This window comes from Amborella trichopoda, chromosome 3, assembly GCF_054954075.1.
Source record: "Amborella trichopoda isolate Santa Cruz 75 chromosome 3, AtrichopodaSantaCruz75HAP2 v2.0, whole genome shotgun sequence".
Taxonomy (NCBI): domain Eukaryota; kingdom Viridiplantae; phylum Streptophyta; class Magnoliopsida; order Amborellales; family Amborellaceae; genus Amborella; species Amborella trichopoda.
The window spans coordinates 61414530-61433362 of NC_142338.1; the positions used below are offsets into that span (position 1 = coordinate 61414530).

At 36.2% G+C, this 18833-nt stretch overlaps 2 protein-coding genes across 3 annotated transcripts; one reads left to right on the forward strand and one right to left on the reverse strand.

Moving 5' to 3' along the window:
• Window positions 1–2307: 2307 nt before the first annotated feature.
• Window positions 2308–8354, forward strand: LOC18421594 (transferring glycosyl group transferase). 2 transcript variants are annotated; one of them, XR_002279355.2, is made up of 3 exons: window positions 2308–3645; window positions 6413–7333; window positions 7979–8354. XR_002279355.2 is itself a non-coding variant. In XM_006826337.4 (2 exons), exons 1-2 carry the CDS (start codon window positions 2366–2368, stop codon window positions 8211–8213), a joined length of 1515 nt encoding a protein of 504 aa, XP_006826400.2. In that variant the 5' UTR covers window positions 2308–2365; the 3' UTR covers window positions 8214–8354. The 2 variants fall into 2 exon arrangements, 1 of the variants encoding a protein (XP_006826400.2); XM_006826337.4 differs by lacking the exon at window positions 6413–7333.
• A 4478-nt stretch (window positions 8355–12832) lies between these two features.
• LOC18421595 (Ribosomal protein S5/Elongation factor G/III/V family protein) lies at window positions 12833–16938 on the reverse strand. The gene has a single exon (XM_006826338.4). It carries the CDS (start codon window positions 16110–16112, stop codon window positions 12987–12989), a length of 3126 nt encoding a protein of 1041 aa, XP_006826401.3. The 5' UTR covers window positions 16113–16938; the 3' UTR covers window positions 12833–12986.
• Window positions 16939–18833: the final 1895 nt, after the last annotated feature.

The window sequence follows — 18833 nt, forward strand, 5'->3', positions numbered from 1 at the left end:
CGCATTACAAGTATTTTTATCATTAAAAATGACTTGTTTGCTATTTGGATGTAAAAATAAATAGGAAAAATTATAAAAAACCTCAAGCCTACAATTTATGTGCAACTTATCGCTAATATAATTTCTTTTCTCACTTTTTTCTCTAAAATACACTCTCTATGCAAATACCCCCAACCAAAAATAAATAAAAAATTGCCTAAACTACCCTCCCTTACTTTTACCTTACCCACTCCTCTCTCCGTTATTCCAGCAAAATAGGGCTTCGGCACGGTGTAAGTGCGGTGCGGTAGTGGATCGAGTGCTCCGGCACTGTATAAGTGCGGTTTGGCAGTGGAACACTCTAAAATCATAGTGCTCCAGCAATGTGTTATGGGGTCCGAAAGTCAACATCAAATCTGGCCAAATTGATTTTTGTGTACGGGAATGGCATTTCCATTTTAAAAAAATGAACATTTTCTCTTGGGGTTATTTGTATAGAAATTTTGTTTTTGGGAAAAAAAAATGAGAGAAAAAGCTAAGTTGGGGTAAGTTGCATAGAAAATATACTAGTGGGACTTTTTTGTAATTTTCCGATATAAAAACTTAGATTAGTAGCATGGTTTAAAAAGTAATGGGTGTGGGTACAAGTATATTTTTTGGAAAACATTTCTTTATCATTTATTTTTAACTTCCATATATCATGAGACCAAAAAATTGAAAATATTACTTGTAAACAAAAAGTCTTCATCTTTTATATCTTACAACCCCTTGGACCCTTTTAACCATAAATTTTTTACCCGAACAAACACTAAAATTCCATCTCTCTCTCTTTGCGTCTAGGTGAGTTTACCAGCCAAGGGGTTTAGCTTGAGTTTGAGCTCGAACACGAGCGTACCTCCTTATGTGTGTGAGAGAGATGAAGTTTTAAAGAGAAAGAGAGAGATGGAGTTTAGGTTTTGGAGAGAGATAGAGTTTGAGTTTTAGGAAGAGAGATGGAGTTTTGATAGAGAGAGACGATGATGTGAGATAGAGATGGGTTTTAGAGAGAGATATAGAGTCATTTCATAAGTTGTTGAGGTCAATAATACATGATGAAAAGGGTTTTGAAAGTTGGAAGATATAAAAGATAGAGTCATTTTGCTTATAAGTAATATTTTTAATTTTTGGATCTTATGAGATATAAAAGTTAAAAATAAAGAATAATAAGATATTTTCCGTATATTTTTCTCTCAAATAAGATTTCTTTGGGGTGTTTTCATGAAAAAGAAATACAAAATACAAAAAAAACCCCAAGGCTACCCTTTCTATGTAACTTACCCTAACCTAACTTTTTCTCTTACTTTTTTCCAAAAGTACACTTTCTATGCAAACACCCCCAACCAAATAAAAATAAATGGCCACACTACCCTCCGTTACTTTTATTTTACTCACCCACCTCTTTCCTCTATCCCACTAACATAGGGGCTCCGGTATTGTGTAAGTGAAGTTTGGAGTAGGGATATGGGATCTGTAGTAGGGCTCCGACACTATATAAAGTATAGTCTAGAAGTAGGGCTCCGGCACTGTATTAAGTGCAGTCTAGCAGTTGCAATGGATGATCCAATAGATGTTATTAGATTCTAGGGTCCCGACACTATCTAAAAGACGGTCCGGTTTTGATTTGGTAGTTGTCTTAGGCAGTCCCAGCACTTGGGCGCTCCATTAATGTGCTACTAGATCAAAAAGTCAATGTCAAATCTGGCAAAAATGATTTTTGTGTTAAAAAAAAGTATTTCCATTTAAAAAATGAACTTTTTCCCTTGAGGTATTTACATAGAAAGTTTTTTATGAGAAAAAAGTGAAAGAAAAAATGTTAGGTTAGGGTAAGTTACATAGAAAGTATAGTTTTGGTTTTTTTTTTTTTTTGTAATTTTTGCAAAATAAAAAAAATCTTTTTTTGGGGTGTTTCATAACTTTTAGAGGTAATGGATCTGGACTCGACTGAGTCATTGCTTTGTTAGATTAGGGATCGTTATTTAAAATAATAATTAAAATCTCAATAAATATATATATATTTTAGTTTTCTGTCGGGTTCAATCGGATCTGGATCAAGGTCCAGTTGGGTCCAATTGGGTATGGGTCAAGGTCCCATATTATTTTTTCCGGTTCTGTGTCTGTTCGGCCGGCCGGGACCGGTTGCCTCCCCAAGTCAGAGAGCGCGTGCGATTGAGAACAGGCGGGCCCCTAGAGAGAGAGAGAGAGATCTAATGAGACAACTGTAGAAAGTGAGAGAATTCGTGACTCCCTGCGTATGTCCCTAGAGAGGGCGAAGGAGAGAGATCTTGAGGCGACTTTAGATATCCCTTCATTGAAGTCTTGAAGATTTTATCTCAGCCTCTGAAGAACGATGAAAAGCAAAACCCACACTGAAATCAAGCTCTGCACCCATAAACCCCAGCACAAAAAGAAGAAGAAGAAGAATAAATCAGAGCCTCGAGAAAGCCAGAATGGCCATTACACTCTTGAACAAGACGACCTAGGAGACCCAGCCCATGGTTTCAGCTTGCAAGCTAATCATTCACTTAGCCATGGAGTCCAACCATTAGGCAACCTTCTCTTAAATGCTTCTTCCGCCAACTCAAGACACACAGGCTTAGGAGCTCTCTATGTTCTCACTGATGAATTGATTGTTGATATCTTGGGCCTTTTGGGTGCCAAAGATTTGAGCTTTCTGTCTGTAGTGAGCAAAGCTTTCTATGTATTCTCCAACCATGAACCCCTTTGGAGAGAACTGGTCCTTGAACACCTCAAAGGTGAGTTTTCTTTTGTTGGGTCTTGGAAAAACACTTATATTTTATCATTGTGTCCTTGTTTTCCAATACCCATTTCATCTTTTGCTCCAAAAATAAGAGATTTCTACTCTGATTATCTCTTCCAAAGCTGGCTTTGTGCAAACCTTGCAATGAAACCAGAATGGCTAGCTATTGATAATGTAGATAGAAAAAGTAAAATCTCAGTTGAAGAGTTTATTACTCTCTATGAAGAGCCTAATAAACCAGTAATTTTGGCCAATGCATTGGAGAATTGGCCAGCCATGGAGAAGTGGATCAGAGATTATCTCTTAGAGGTTTCAGGTGATGTCGCTTTTTCAGCAGGGCCTGTAGAAATGAAACTAAGTGATTACTTTAGGTATGCTGATAATGTCAAGGAAGAAAGACCACTATATTTATTTGATCCTAAATTTGGAGAGAAAATTCCCAAGCTTTCAGCCGATTATAAGGTCCCTGATTATTTTAGCGAAGATTTGTTCTCACTTCTTGGGCCCGAAAGGCCAGATTACAGGTGGCTTATAATTGGCTCTACTGGTTCTGGTTCTTCATTTCATATAGACCCAAATTCTACTTCAGCTTGGAATGCAGTAATTAGAGGATCTAAGAAGTGGGTTTTATTTCCTCCTGATGTGGTTCCGCCTGGTGTACATCCTAGCCCTGATGGAGCTGAAGTGGCTTGCCCTGTTTCTATAATGGAGTGGTTCATGAATTTTTATGGGGCAACAAAGAAATGGAAGAGGAGGCCTGTGGAATGTGTTTGTAAGGCTGGAGAAGTGATCTTTGTGCCTAATGGGTGGTGGCATCTTGTGATCAATCTAGAGGAGTCCATTGCCATTACTCAGAATTATGTGAGCAGGTGATTAGATCTCAATCTCAACATGTAACTTAGCTTATATTTTTAACTCTCTATTTCTCTCTCTATCTATCTATCTATCTATCTATATTTATTAATTTATTTTTGGGTTGGGGGTTTTGGTTTTGCTTGTTTTGATTGAAACCCAACTGCCTATGATATGCCTTCACTTATTTTCACTAATTTTGATCATGCCTAACTGTTGATGCCAAGATGGATGTTTTAATGCTTGATTATCTGCTAGTTGTAAAACACTGATCTCTTGTGTAATTTTGTTTCTAACGGATGCGCATGTTATCACTTAAAAAAGAAGTGTATGCATTTGTCATCTAGCCAAAACTAGAAAGATTCATACCATTTACATTTGATTCAATTAAAATTTGAGATGATGGATTGAATTAGCTGATGAGGGGATTGGAGGATTGGAATCTAATGGATGAGATTCAATTTCAAGTTTTTTCACTACATTGTCTAGTTATATGCATTCTTGTCTGCTAGTGCATCATTATACTTTAAACAACTTGAACTAAATCCTGCCATTAGTATCCCATCAAAAAGCAAAACCTTTAATAATTTCCTTATGGTTTCTTTTGATCCTCCATGGTAATAATAGTCGGTATCATCTAAGTGACCCGTGACACAACCGACAATTGACAACTCAAAGTTGTAGAGCCTTAAACATGTGTGCTTAGGTGTAGTTGATGAGTCTGCACTTTGCACTCTGAACTGAAAGTTCTTTTCTTTGTGGATATCAGGGGGATCCTCCACTGAGACATGGCCATATCGTGTCAGTATAAGGCATATGAGGCACAAAAATTCTTTGTAGGGTAATGGTTGTTTTCCGGCTATGGCGTGGTAGAACTGTACAAGTTTTGATAGTTTCCTGAAGTTATCAAGATCACCCATAGGTCTTTTTCTTGAGTGAAAAGTGTTCTATCAAACTGATAAGCATAGTTTCTGTCAAAAACATAAAATAAAAAATGATAAGCATATTTCTCCAGTCAATGCCACCTATTACATCTATTATGATCGTTTTGTGGTAGTTTTATGGTGGTCTAGAATTCAAAGCAGGAGAATTGAACACAAAATAGCTTGTTCCTATGCTCCTTTGTGAAACATCCTCCACCAATAAACTAGGGAGACCAACTAAATTCAAGTTTGATATACTAGCATTGTGAAAAAGAATTAAAAATGTATGTCTTTTGAATTGTCCTTTCAGTTCAAACCATACTTGTTGAGAGGATTTGTATTTGTATGCATTTGGACCAAACTCTTAATCCGAGTGTGGACTGACAGAGTAGGTGTGTTCTTGTGCACCACAGACCATAAACCAAAGAAATCAGCTTTTTTTTTTTTTTTGGGGAAATTAATCAAAATACCTATGAGAGATGAACTTCAACATTTTACCCATTTGGAACTATTTCAACTTAAGATCATGTGTTTTTATGGGCATTTTGAAATTAAATAAAGAAACATGGGTAAAATGTTGAGTTGTCCATCTTTTATTTTTATTTTTATTTTGATATTTTCCCTTTTTTGTTTTTTACGCTAGTCAGTTTGTGCAGTAGTTTGTGGTGTCTTTCACTCAAACAGGGTTCAGAAATGGAAAGGAAAAATGGTGTTGCAGAAAAGTTCTCATAACTGTATGAAATAATAGTAGCAGTCACGTTTAGTTGGCTATCCTAACTGGGCCTTATTGTAGAAGAGTGGTCACATAGTTTGGTGCAGCCATACAACACACATGATTTCACTCCTGACTAATGAAATGCTCTATTTAATATCATGTACACATGAAGGTCGTAATTTCATATCACGGACAGATGAAGGTTGTCATAGTTTGGTTGACTTGGTGAATGGAACATTCATCTTTAGCTACCTTCAACTCTTCAAGCGCCTGTGGGTGGAGAGGAAAGGTACATTATTTGGATATGTTATATCCCACAATGAGGGGCTTAAGTAGAGTCCATTATGACCATTACCCCTAGGGCACTTATCAGGGAAGTCGGAGGCATTAGAGAATCTTGAGAAGGCTGTAATTAAGAAATGTATTATGCACCTACTCTGAGAGAAAATTATTCATATGGTTAACTGATCATGCCAAAAAATGCTCAAAGGATCAAAATTATACTGTAGGAACATGGAGTGAAGGTAATTGGAAAGTTTTTCAACTTAGTAGTGCGCCTGTATAATTTATTAAGGCCTTCTCTATTGTTGTAACTGTCCTGTTTTAATTTTGCTTTTGCCATGGGCAGCGGGAGGGGCCAAACCTGCACTAACCCAGAAGGCTTACAAATCTGCAATACTAAGCAGTATGATCATAATTGTAGGGATGTCATGCTCTAATAAAATGCCGACCTTTCAACGTCTTCCCTATCAGGGACTAGGTGTCAAGGGCAATGCCCTTTCTTTTTAATGATATCTCAATACACAGTTGATGTTTTTAAGAATGCAAGGAAAACATATTTTTCCTTCCTTAAATTACATGTCCTCTTTATAATCAATTTACTTGTTTTTATTTTCAAAAAATAAAGATAATTACTTTCCCTTTTACTTTCATGTGGGCGTTTTGGCTTTTTTTTTTTTTTTTTTTTCGCTTCTTTCCAAGGAAGTTTGAGGGGGAAATTTTGGGTTCCATATTTCTAAAAAAAACATACCTGAAAAAGAAAGGAAAAATCATTTTTATACCATTCAAAATGTTAAATTGATTTTTCTTTTTTCTTGTTTTTATCAAAAAAACGAGAAATTGCCATGAAGGATGGGTGTCATACAGGATTTGTGTGTCTCGTTATCAACTATTGGATCCGTAGCATGGACAGTGAGATTATCCGTGGCTCTCTTGATCATGGCATGATGTATGCGGCTTATGTCCACCATCTGTGTTGGGATCCTACCTTGAAGATGTGAACAGATGCATCCTATGCACTGAAGATGAGGAGACCAATGCCCACCTTTTCATCCGTTGCAAGTTCGCCTCAGCTATTTGGGCTAACATCCTTCAGCTATTCCAACGGCAGTGGGTCACGCTACCTGATGTGCCTCATCTCATCAGCTCTACTTTCTCAACCACATGGCCTAAGGCTGGCACAATGCTGTGGCAAGCTTCTGTGGCTGCCACTCTTTGAACTATCTGGACCTGAGAGAAATGCAAGAATTTTTCGAAGCCAGTCATCTTCTTTGAATGCACTAGTAGAAAAGATCAAAGAAGCTGTCATCTTCTAGGCCACCCACCACAAACACTTCAGAAATCTTTGCCACTCTGATTTCCTACACAGCTGGACTCCCATTCTTTCCTTCAAACCTCAAAGGCCCCCACGCTCTTCCTTTTGGAGACCACCTGAAGTAGGCCACATCAAACTCAACTTTGGCAGGTGCTTTCTCGGAAATCCAGGCCTTGTAGGCATAGGTGGCTTGTTCCGCGACCACAACAGCAATACCTTTTGCTCCTTTTCTATTCCCATTGGTGTCTCTGATTCAACTATTGCAGAGGCCTTTGCCCTCCGGGAAGGCCTCAGGATGTTAGATACTAGCTGGAGGCAGTATGTTACCATTGAAGGCGTCTCTTACAGTGTTATAACCTGGGCCTCAGGCACTGCCCTTTGGCTTTGGAGGCAGGACAGTATTTTCGAAGAAATCTGTCATCTCTCAAGGAATCTACACATCTAGTGGAATCACGTTTTGAGAGAAGCAAATGGTGAGACTGATTCTCTGGCAAAGGCTGCCGCTACCTTGTCTAATGCCAACTTGAGACATCTCTAGGGAACCTTAGCTTGGGCTCCTATCACAGATTGGATTCGATATATTGGCTCGATTCAAAACTGTTAAATTGATTTAGCTCGGTCTTCCTTCTGTGAAACCACCTATTCATTTTATCTCAACATTAATTTCATTCTGAAAATTCTTTCACAATTTCTGAAAATTCTTTCACAATTTAAGTAGCTTTAGTCTAGGCCATGTGGTAAGCTCTAGGTTTTTTGTTCAAGTCTTTCCTTTTTTTCTCCTTTATTATGTTATTATTATTTTCTCAAGTACTATGTTGGTTTCTTCATGATTTTCCTGGTTATTGTGATATCTCTCTCTGCCCCCACAAACACACAATCATAGTTATACATGTGGCACCGCTCTCTCTCTATGCATGCGATCATATTTCTCAGGACAGCATCCTCTTCGTCAGGACAGCATCCTGCATGTGGACGCATGTATGGCTGCATGCATTTACACAAAGGCCATAACTGGAATTTTTATTGTGTGTGGGGAGAGAGAGAAAGAAAGCATTTTCTTATTAAAAGTAAAATCAGGGTTCATTTATCATGTTTGGTGTTTGATTTGGGATTTTCAGGAGAAATTTGTTGAACGTTTTGGACTTCCTAAAGAAGCCCAATGCGAAAGAACTGGTCTCAGGGACTAGAGATAGAGTCAATTTGCATGAGAAGTTTAGGAGTGCATATGAAGCTGCTTTTCCAGGTTCCATTCAACGACTTATTCAAGAGAAGCAATCCAAAGAGAAAAAATCGATATCATTTTGGGACTCAGTTACTGATGCTAAGGTTGGAGGTTTTAAATTTGGTTTTTGATATTAAAGCCAAGCAACCAGTGCCATTTTTTGAATTAAGCTAAATTGTTTTATGAACTTTCTATTCCTCACACAACTGAGAAAATTTTGGTGTACTTGCTCGCAGACGTGCTTGAATGGATGGAATTTTGTACTTTCTCTATCCCTATTTTATACACACACGCGCATACATACACATATATATATAGATGAAAGATACTACAAAACGTCTATAGGCGAAAATGAACGGTGATTTCGTCTACCCTCTTCACCATCTAAATTTTATCGCACGGTCATAGTTGTTTGGTAGTGTTTCAATTTTCAATTTTTTTTTTACTAATCAGAATGATCTTAAATTTGGAGTGTTTGTACATCTTAGTGAAGTGCACTTAATAAAAATATAAAAAAAATAATTCGTAAAATATAAATTGACCAAAATACCCTCTTAAATTTTTAGGGGTATTTTGATCAATTTATATTTTGCGAATTATTTTTTTATATTTTTATTAAGTGCACTTTACTAAGATGTACACGTTCCAAATTTCGAGTAATTTAGATTTGTAGAAAAAAATAAAAAATAAAATACTACCGGAAAATCGTGACCGTGCGATGAAGTTTGGATGGTGAACAATGATTTCGCCTACCTTCATCACCATCCAAACTACATCGCACGGTCACGATTGTCCGGTAGTGTTTCTTTTTTTTTTCTACAAATCCAAATTACTTGAAATTTGGAGCGTGTGTACATCTTAGTGAGGTGTACCTAATAAAAATATATTGATCAAAATACCTCCAAAACTTTTGAGGGATATTTTGGTCAATTTTTTTCAAGTAAAATATTTTTTTTTATATTTTTTTTTAGATTCACCTATTTTTTATGAACACGTTCCAAATTTCAGGTCATTCCAATTTGTAAAAAAAAATGAAAAATGAAACACTACCGGACAATCGTGACCATGAGATGAACTTTGGACGGTGATGAGGGTAGGCGAAATCACTGTTCATTTTTGCCTATAGGCGTTTTGTAGTATATATATATATATATATATGGGTGCGGTTTGTATAGGGCCTAGGCTCTAAACAATCAAATTAGAGCCTACTTTCAAATAGTGTCGAGCAATGTGGTTTCATTATTGGAAATCTTTGTGATAGCCTTAAAATATATTTTCATATTTATTTATAAAGTTTAAAACTTTAAAAATAGCATAGATCTACATATCTATGAAAACTTAAAAATTGACGGTCAAAATATGCATTACAAAATACACTATTTGTAAAATTTGAAATCCATTTTTTTCTTATATCCATACTTCTTGATATTGAGATGATCAATTTGAAGATATTTGGGCATCAAAACAACCTCTTCTAGTGAAATTTTTGATGTAGGCTCAAATTTGATTATTTAGAGCCTCGGCTCTATATAAACTTTTCCTTAATATATATATATATGTGTGTGTGGGCAATGGTTATATAGTAATATAATAAAACAATCTTTATAAACCATTTTATAGCCATTTGTTTGACCCTAATTTTTAAATATACACTCTTTTCATTGTAATAAACTATCACAAAAAGGTAAAAATTGAAAACACATCCTAGAAAGTGTTTTTTTAGTCCAATTAATATAAGTCGACGTTGTAGTGAGATACTTATCTAGGCTTAGAAGGATTTTTTCCTTTCCAAATTTTTTGAGATAGCTCTAGTATCATTAGATTAACAGTACTAAGAAAAAAATTTGATTTTGAATTCATAAAGGCTTAGATCTTGAAATTCACCAAACGGATGGTCTAGGTTCATTATTAGAGGGGGCCACATTTTTACATGTGAGTTTGGTTACTCTTTAAAACTGTCCATTTATTAATAAAAAATTCTAAAAATTCCAAAAATTTCTATGAAACTTATAAAAAAATATACCTTAATATTTGGATTATTGAAAATAAACTTCAAACTTTTTAAAACCTCATCAATACCTATATTTTAAGTGAATGGACGAAAATAGCCTTCACGATAGTTTTAGAACCGTAAAGGCATCATAATTTATTGAAAATCATGATAGTCATAGCAGATTGTAAGTCAAATATAGTTTGAAGCATCATTGACACTTAAAAAACCATAAGAATGGGCAAACTTAAAAAAAAAGAAAAGAAAAGTGTAGCGTGAGTAAGCGAGCCAGCTCAATAGCGAACGTTCATCCTAACATGGACGTTGTGCAACATAAATAATGTATGAATGGTTTACAAAATAATAAACTAAATATTTATTTATCTTCTCACATTTATGATCATCTTAGCCAAGATGATAAATCTATAAAAATAAAAAACTGAGTTGAAAAATCTATCCTTAAAATGGATTTTAGAAGGGGGCTGCATGTGTGCATATGAATCAGCTGATAGAAACCTCGTCCAACTTAAAATTCAAAAAGTACACGTGTTACCTTAATAAAGTGGTTCTCTTCTCAGGTTTGTATGATAATATATACCAGTACGAAGCACGTGTGTTTTATGTGATAAAAAGCATCGATCATCAAATATAAAAGCATAACATTTTTTTAGATACAAAAATGTTAAAGGAAAAGTAAAGCAAAAAAATCAGCACAATGATTATTTTAATTTATATTACTAATAGAAAAAATCACTAGGTTTGCGTAGTAGTAATTTTTATTAATCATGGTATTTTTTTGTAAATATTTAAAAAGAGTAATGATTCTATGAACAATTTTCATAAAAAATATATTAAAAAAAAAACTCCCTCCCTCCTTTTTTTTCCACAACCCCCTCTCTCTCTTCGTCGTTTGGGAGTCTCTCTCTATATCCTCAACTTTCCTCTCTCTCTATATCTCTCTAGAGATGGAATGTGAACGCTCTCTCGATCTCTTCTTAAATATATGTATTTTAATTTTATCTTTTTTGAGATGGAATGTGAATGCTCTCTCAATCTCTTCTTAAAGGTATATATTTTAATTTTATCTTTTTTATTGTTCTATCCAACTCTCTCGCTCTTACAATTTAAGAGTTTCTCTTGCTCTCTCTCTCCTCCCCTTCTATGGCATCTCTCCCTTTCTCAATATTTAGCATCCACGTGTGTACGTCTTTAAGACCATATAAGACCCCTTTTACATATAGCATCTTTCAAAATTTTAAGATCTTTCTTTTCCACATCATCTTTTTAAATTTTAATAGATATCCTCTTAATATTTCTTTTTGAGTGTTGATATCTCTTTAATATTTTTTTTCAAGATTTTATGAGATTTTTTAAAAAAATAAACTCCTTTCTCTCTCTTCTTTAGAGTTTACACATTAAAATTTAGAGACATTATTTTTAGAAGTCTTAACATGTATCTCATAATCTTTTTATACATAGGGTCCTTTTTTATTCTTTTGACACATATCAATCCCTTAATTTTGGTTTAATAATGTAGTATATAAATGATATTGGTTTAATAATGTAGTATATAAATGATATTGGTTTTTTTATGTGAATAGTAAAATTACTTAAAGTACCCCTTTCTGTATACTTTTGACTATGCAAAAAGTGAATGTGATTTTTGTCATTGAGAAGTGTATTGGTAAAATACATAATCATGTGTTAGAATACTTAAAATTGGATAAAATATTAAAGGGAAAAGTTTATATAGAGCCGAGGCTCTAAACAATCAAATTTGAACCTATTTCAAAAATTTCTCTAGAAGATGTTGTTTTCATGCCCAAATATGCTCAAATTCATCATCTCGACATCAAGATGCATGGACATGAGAAAAAAAATGGATTTCAAATTTTAAAACTTACGCATTTTGTAATACATTTTTGGACCGTCAATTTTCAAGTTTTTATAGATCTATCGATCTACACTATTTTTGAAGCTTCAAACTTTATAAATAAAGATGAAAATATATTTTAAAGCTATCACAAATATTTTCAGTATTGACACTACATTTCTCGACAGTATTCGAAGGAAGGCTCTAATTTGATTGTTTAGAGCCTAAGCTCCATACAAACCACACCGAATATTAAATAGTTTTTAAAGCATGTGTATTTTAATAAATTTCCACAAAAAAAGATTGTGGTTCTCGCAAGAGATAAACATACATTTTATAAAATGATTAAAAAGCGCTATAGAATCCAGTTGAACCAAAAGAGTTCCCACCTTTTGAACCAAAAGAGTTCCAACCTTGTTGCCTTGATGCTCTGTCCCTCTCTCTCTCTGTCCAAGAAAGGGGCATGGTGCACAAGTACACAAGACTGCGTACTAAATATATTTCATCATCCAAAGAAAATTAAGGTTTTATTTATAATAACATTCTACGAATTAAAACCAATGGTAGTACAATCACAATGAGAGAAAGGATTTGATAGCACAATCACAATGAGAGAAGGGAAGAGATAAGGGAAAGAGAGAGAATAAGAAGGGAAAGAGAATCGGCAAAAATTAGATATGAATTCAAATCAATGGCTGCTTACTTTCTTGTGTCCAAAAGATCCAAAAATCTAGCGTAAGTTTTGAAAGTTTGAGAGCCATACAATTTCTGCTATTTAGTTAAACTACTTGCAATATAATTCCTTCTATTTAGTTAAACTACTTGCCATCTACTATACTCAAATTAAAGATTTCACACCCAAGAAAGTTCAATATGGAATGAATACCTTGCGATGAAGAACGAAGATATATATAATAAGCTCAATTAAAAATCAAGAAGTAAAAGCCGTACACTAACAGAAACTTTTACCAAAATTGATGTGAATTTATAAGAAAGATTGCAAAATGGAAGCCCCCAAGAAATGGGATGGCTTCAAAATTCTCACACTTTTCGAGCTAGGGTTCTTTGTTTTGTTGCATGCTGAACCACCTTCTCCTCAACTGGAAGCCCTTTGCGCCTTCTCACTCCATCAATAAGCTTTCTTGCAGTGTTTGGTAAAACACTAGAGCCATCCCCAAACTCTTCAATCTCCTCCTCAGTTTTGGGTACAAAGAAAGGGTCCTCATGCAAAGCTTCCCAATGGCTAAGAAGAAGAAGAGCGCTCGAACCCCCGGAAGTCCACCTCCTAAGCTCATCAGCAAACCCGAAACTCTCACTAACGGGAACATAAGCATGAACAGTAAACAATGCTGAACCCTCTTGCATTTCTTCTTTTAAGACCCTGGCCCTCCTCCTAGCAAGAACAGCATACATAGCTCCCAAACACTCTGTTGGTGTAGTAAGCTCACAAAAATACATGGCTTCAACAATCCTTGGCTTTCTAGAGAGAACAGCAGCCCTGCATGCTTCCTTAACAGCAGTCATAACCTGACCAGTGAAGATCCCATATTGATCGGGAAGTTGGATTTGATCAGAATTATCAGACTGATTCCTGTGAGGGACGACAGAACCTTCAACCAGAAAGGCCAAACCCCACATTGGTTCATCGCAGAGAGGTCCAATTTGTGTGGCCAATTGGAAACCAGAAACCACACTGCTTGCTAAGCTCTCAGCTTCCATGGAAAGAGACCTGAGTTCTCTTTCAGATGCTTCTTCAACTGATGATACAGCTTTGGAGGAATCAATGAATCCTAGCTTTTCAGATACGTGGGGTGACCCTTTAATCAAGACACAGGCTTGCTCGGGTCTTTCCTCCCCTTCCCTTAAATAAGGGACAAGGAGGATGTTAGGGCCAACTTGTCGAGGCCCAAGTGCCCAAATCCTTTGAAGAAACTCAACCCAAAGAGCTCTATGCTTTTCAAACTTCTCCTTGTCAGTTTCTTGGCATATCTCACTCTCAATGGCGGTGAGCAACTGTTTTCTAAGCATCGCGACCGAGTCTTGAGTTTGGTCTCCATCCTTAGCAGATTCATCTTTTCTGTGTTTAGCCATACTTGGAGTTCTTAGCCCCAATTTCCCTTCAAATATATGTACAAAAAAACCAGCATTCTCATCAAGAACCTTGGTAAGAGCTGAAGGGAGTTTGATAACTTGGACCCTCACTACGCATCTACCATTTGGAGTGGTTCTCTCAACATAATCAAAGCCACCTGACAAGACCTTCTTCAATGTATCTATAGCATTAGAATCATCCCCTTCTATGGTCTCCTTATAAGAAACAAGAGGAGGCGAGACTTCCAAGCTCACTCGAGCAAACCGTTCCTTCAAATCCTTTATGCATCTCTCTAAATGAACCTCTCCAGCTGCTGCAAGTACCTGTTCACCCCTTGAAGAAACAGTAATTTCGACAAATGGGTCTGCCCTATTCAAGAGCCTAAGTCCCTTCATAAGGGCACCCATGTCTGCCGGGTCTGAGGGCTCGATAGCCACCCTCAAAGAGGGAGCCACCTGAAATATCAAGCTTGAAAAAGGCCAACAACTCTTCGTTGAAGAAAGGGTTGCACTTTTCAATATATTCTGGCCAAGGCCTCGAATAGCTGCCACATTACCAGCTCTCACACAGGAAACAGGCTTCAAACCTTGACCCATCATCATATACAAGGACTGGATTTCCCCTTCTTGCACATGCTTATGCATAGATTCACTTTTTAACGGATCATATAGCGAAGAGAGCACATAAATCTTCTGACCCATTGATAAGACCCCGCTGAAAACCCTAGCAAATGCAAGAAAACACTCTTGGCTCCCTGAATCTGAGTCCCCAACTCCATTTTCCTCCTCCATACTATTCAGAATTTCACCATTTGGACCCTTTTTTGGGAGCATTTTTATTGGGAGAGCAAACATTTTAGAAACAAACGCTACACATGGAGCTTCATCTCTAGAATCACACTGCTCAACTGATTCTCTCACGTGCTCCATTTCGGCTAGTACTTCTTCAAATCCATTGTGACCATTCTCAACCTCTTTCTTGGGTAGCAACCGAGATACCCTAATCGACTGTGCCAAAATAGGATCAGGCATGCATCGAACAACCATTGACAAAATAGTGTCAGATAAAGGAAGCCACCTACTCATAACAGCTTGGAGAACAACCTTGGGATCCTTGTTTTGAAGCTCACGAGCTGGTATAGACAAATTAAATGATTTGATCACCTTTTCTAACATTCCCTGATCCCCTGCAATAGCCGCCTGATAAACTTGCCATAGAGGTTCAAGCACAAACTGAACAAACATGGGTTTATTACTACTAGTCTTAGTTGAGCCAGCTCCTTTTTTGCTGGCTATCATCTTGGTCTTAGGATTGAAAAAATAGCTACCCCATAAAGCCTTCTGCAATGCTCCCGAGCTGGCCCCAAGCTTATTAGCATAAATCTCTGCAAATTCCTTGATAGAAAAGCCCCACCCATCTAAGGCACACACAAAAGCCACGTTACCCTTGTGGGGTTGAAATGTATCCTCTTCATCTTCCTCCATGAATTCTTCGGTTCCATCCTGGTTCTCTTGGTTAAGAATGGAATCCACATCTGAAAGGTATTTCTCTGATTTATAGGTGCTCATGATGCTATTAACCTCATGAACTATCCTCTGCAACTTGTTATACGCTTCCATGGGGCTTAATTTGAGCTCAGAGATAAGCCTATCAATCTTGTTAAGAACCAAACATGGGGTTAACTTCTCGACAAACGCTTGTCTCAAAACCGCATGGGTTTGAATGTGTATGCCTTCTACTGAATCAACGAGAACCAAAGCACCATCACTTATACGAGCAGCTGTAGAGACTTCACTGCAAAAGTCGATGTGACCAGGTGAGTCGATGAGGTTGATGAGGTGGTCTTTGTACTCCAAAGCTATTGAAGAGCTTTTCATTGTGATGGCTCTCTTTTGTTCTTCGTCAAGATAGTCCATGAACCTTAGCTTTCCAGCTTGTTTTGGGTGCACCAATCCATTTACTGAACCAGCGATTAAATGGTCGGCAAGGGTCGTTTTTCCATGGTCTACATGAGCAAGAATGCATATATTTCGAATTCTTTTGGTATCAAAATCCCTCATGTTTTGGGAAAACATAAGTACTCTCTAGTCTTTGATTAATGTATTTTTTTTTTTTTTTCTGTTCTTTCCCTCTTTTCTAGTTGCTTCTGCCCTAATCGTCAGCTGAATTCAAGCAGGAAGAGGGGAGAAAAACTCTCACTGCAAAATCCCAAATCAAATTGGTATAAAATATGGCCAATCTCTCTATCTATCTGGAATTGACCAACCCAACTTCCTTTTCTCCTCCTTAGTATTATCAACCCAATTGAAACAAGTTAAGGGGGATACAGAATCAGCTAAAAAACCCAACCCAAATCAATATAAAGTTTGTCGAACCAGCAAATTCAGACTCAGTAGTGAGGCCAACATTCCCCTTTAATAATTCAATCAACTCCAATCAAACTCGAAAATTTTGATTTAAAGAGGAAAGAAGAACTCTGAAAAAACCACGAATTTGGCAAAGAAGTTATGAGAAATAAGACTCTAAAGGAATGTATCCGATAATAAGAGTCAGATTAGAAGAGAAAAACCCTGGTAATTGAGACTTCAAAGGTTGCCTTTTGGGTTCTTTTCTGTGTAGAATTAAAGGCACTCTACGATTGTTTTGTTTATTGTTCATGGAGAATGAGAACATGCCTATACAGGAAACGGTATAAAAGAAAAAAAAGCATACGAATCTCTCTCCCCCCTCTCTATTCTCACCCTTTCCCTCTCTCCAAATTCAGAAGAAAAAATACAAATTTTTCTCTCCCTTTTTTCTTTCTCTCTCTAAATATAAAATTACAAAAAACATATAAAATTCCCACTTACTGGAGTTCTGCGAGAGCAAAGTTGATCTAGGGTTTGAGACGCGCTCGACAATGGAGCTCTTTTCCCTCTCTCCTGTTTTTATTGCGGGCAACAGAGGCTAATTTTGTTTAACTTACAATGACTAATTGGTCCTCGTGATTAAGGAAGTTCGCGGATAAGGGTCATGCGCAAGGTTTCTGCTTCCCCTACGACAAGGTTTGTATGCTTCCCCTACGGCAGACAAAATCGCTTAAATATGAATTTTTTTTTATGTATTTTATCCCACTCTAATTTTTTCTAACATATTTTTTTCTAAAATTAACTTAGCTAATATCCCTCAATACAAAAAGTTTATTTTTATCTTTTTTAAGAAAATACCATTTTTGTTTCCCACTAAAAAGAAACACCCAACAGCTGAACTGCTCACTTCAAAACGCCGGAGCTACTTTGTCCCCTTTAAAATGTCGTATGGCCATTTCAGTATGCCGGACTACTCCTTCAAAATTTCGGACTGTTATTTCAAAACGGATTACTCATTTCTCCAATACCGTATCGCCACTTCAATACGCCGGACTACTCCTTCAAAATTTTGGATTGCTATTTCAAAACGGATTGCTCATTTCTCCAATAGCACAATCTCGAGACCACCACAATGAAACTTCCGACAGTTATTCCAGTGAAATAATCGTCGAACCGCCTCTTCCAAACACTGGACTGCCATCTCTAGCCAAAATGATTTGTTATGCAAAGGAAGGGCACTTTTGTATATAAAATAAGAACTTTTTGTATTGGAGAATAATCGCCCGACCGTCTCTTCAAAACGTTGGACCGCCATCTCCAACGAAAATGATTTGTTAGGTAAAAGAAGAGTATTTTCATTAAAAAAAACGTCCATCTCCAGCGAAAATGATTTGTTAGGTAAAGGAAGAGTATTTTCATTAAAAAAAAAAACTTTTTGTATTGGAGGTATTTGCTAAGAAACATAATTTTTTGGAGGGGGGGCGGGGGGGGGGGGGGGGGGGGGGGAGTTGCTAGAAAAAGTTAGGTCAGAGTAAAGTGCCTAAAAAGTTCATATTTGAGATTTTAAGCCATTTTCCTAAAACTTATATATTTTTCCTTATCCCACTGTCCATTCTAAATGGAAGACTAAGATTGCCTCAATCATAACATAACGTCTCTACACTATTTTATTTTTAATTTTTTTTCTATAAACTATTTTGATACCAAATTTTGGAGGTCCAATCCGCTATTAAACTCGCACTAGTGAAAAATATAAAAAAATATTTTCAATAAAATAAAATAACCAAAATATACCTAAAAGTTTCAAGGGATATTTTGGTCATTATATTTTAATGAAAAATTATTTTTAATATTTTTTATAGATGCGCCCCAATAAAAAGATGGCACGTACCAAATTTCATATTCATACAATTTGTATAAAAAAAAAACTAAAAAAAAAGTACTTTGAGACGTTGAATCTAAAATCAAACGGTAAGTGACTCTCTTGATCAAAATTGGTTGGCTGGATGGTAGGAGAAGTATAGATCTTCTACGTTGTAGGAGAAGTATAGATACATGCCTTTTCCTTTATTAGGGATATAGATTGGCTTTCCCACTCCTATTGAGATGGGAGTAAGAAGGCATCATGTGTCTCTTTGGTGTATCTCTTTATAGTTTATACATAATAGAAAATTAGATCTACAAAAATAGAGAGAAAATTAGTTATTTTTAGATGTTATATAATTGTTTGTGGAGAAAGACTATAATTTAAGGTTTGAGAGTGAACTTGTAATCCCTTACATTTTTCGTACTTGTATGATATTAATCACACAAATCTTTTTGTCTTTTTTTGTTCCAAATATTATAAATCTTTATGTTTCTCTTCTAGTATTCGAAAAATTGAATAGACTTTAAAAACTGGCCTAGGGCTAATTGGTCAGTTTTGACTTGTCAAAAAAAGCTAAAAAA

Bases quoted from the DNA above. Each gene is read 5' to 3' on its own strand.
- LOC18421594 (XM_006826337.4), top strand. From the start codon at position 2,366: ATGAAAAGCAAAACCCACACTGAAATCAAGCTCTGCACCCATAAACCC. The intron at 3,646-7,978 runs GTGATTAGATCT...TGGGATTTTCAG, and splicing joins ACTCAGAATTATGTGAGCAG to GAGAAATTTGTTGAACGTTT.
- LOC18421595 (XM_006826338.4), bottom strand. From the start codon at position 16,112: ATGTTTTCCCAAAACATGAGGGATTTTGATACCAAAAGAATTCGAAAT.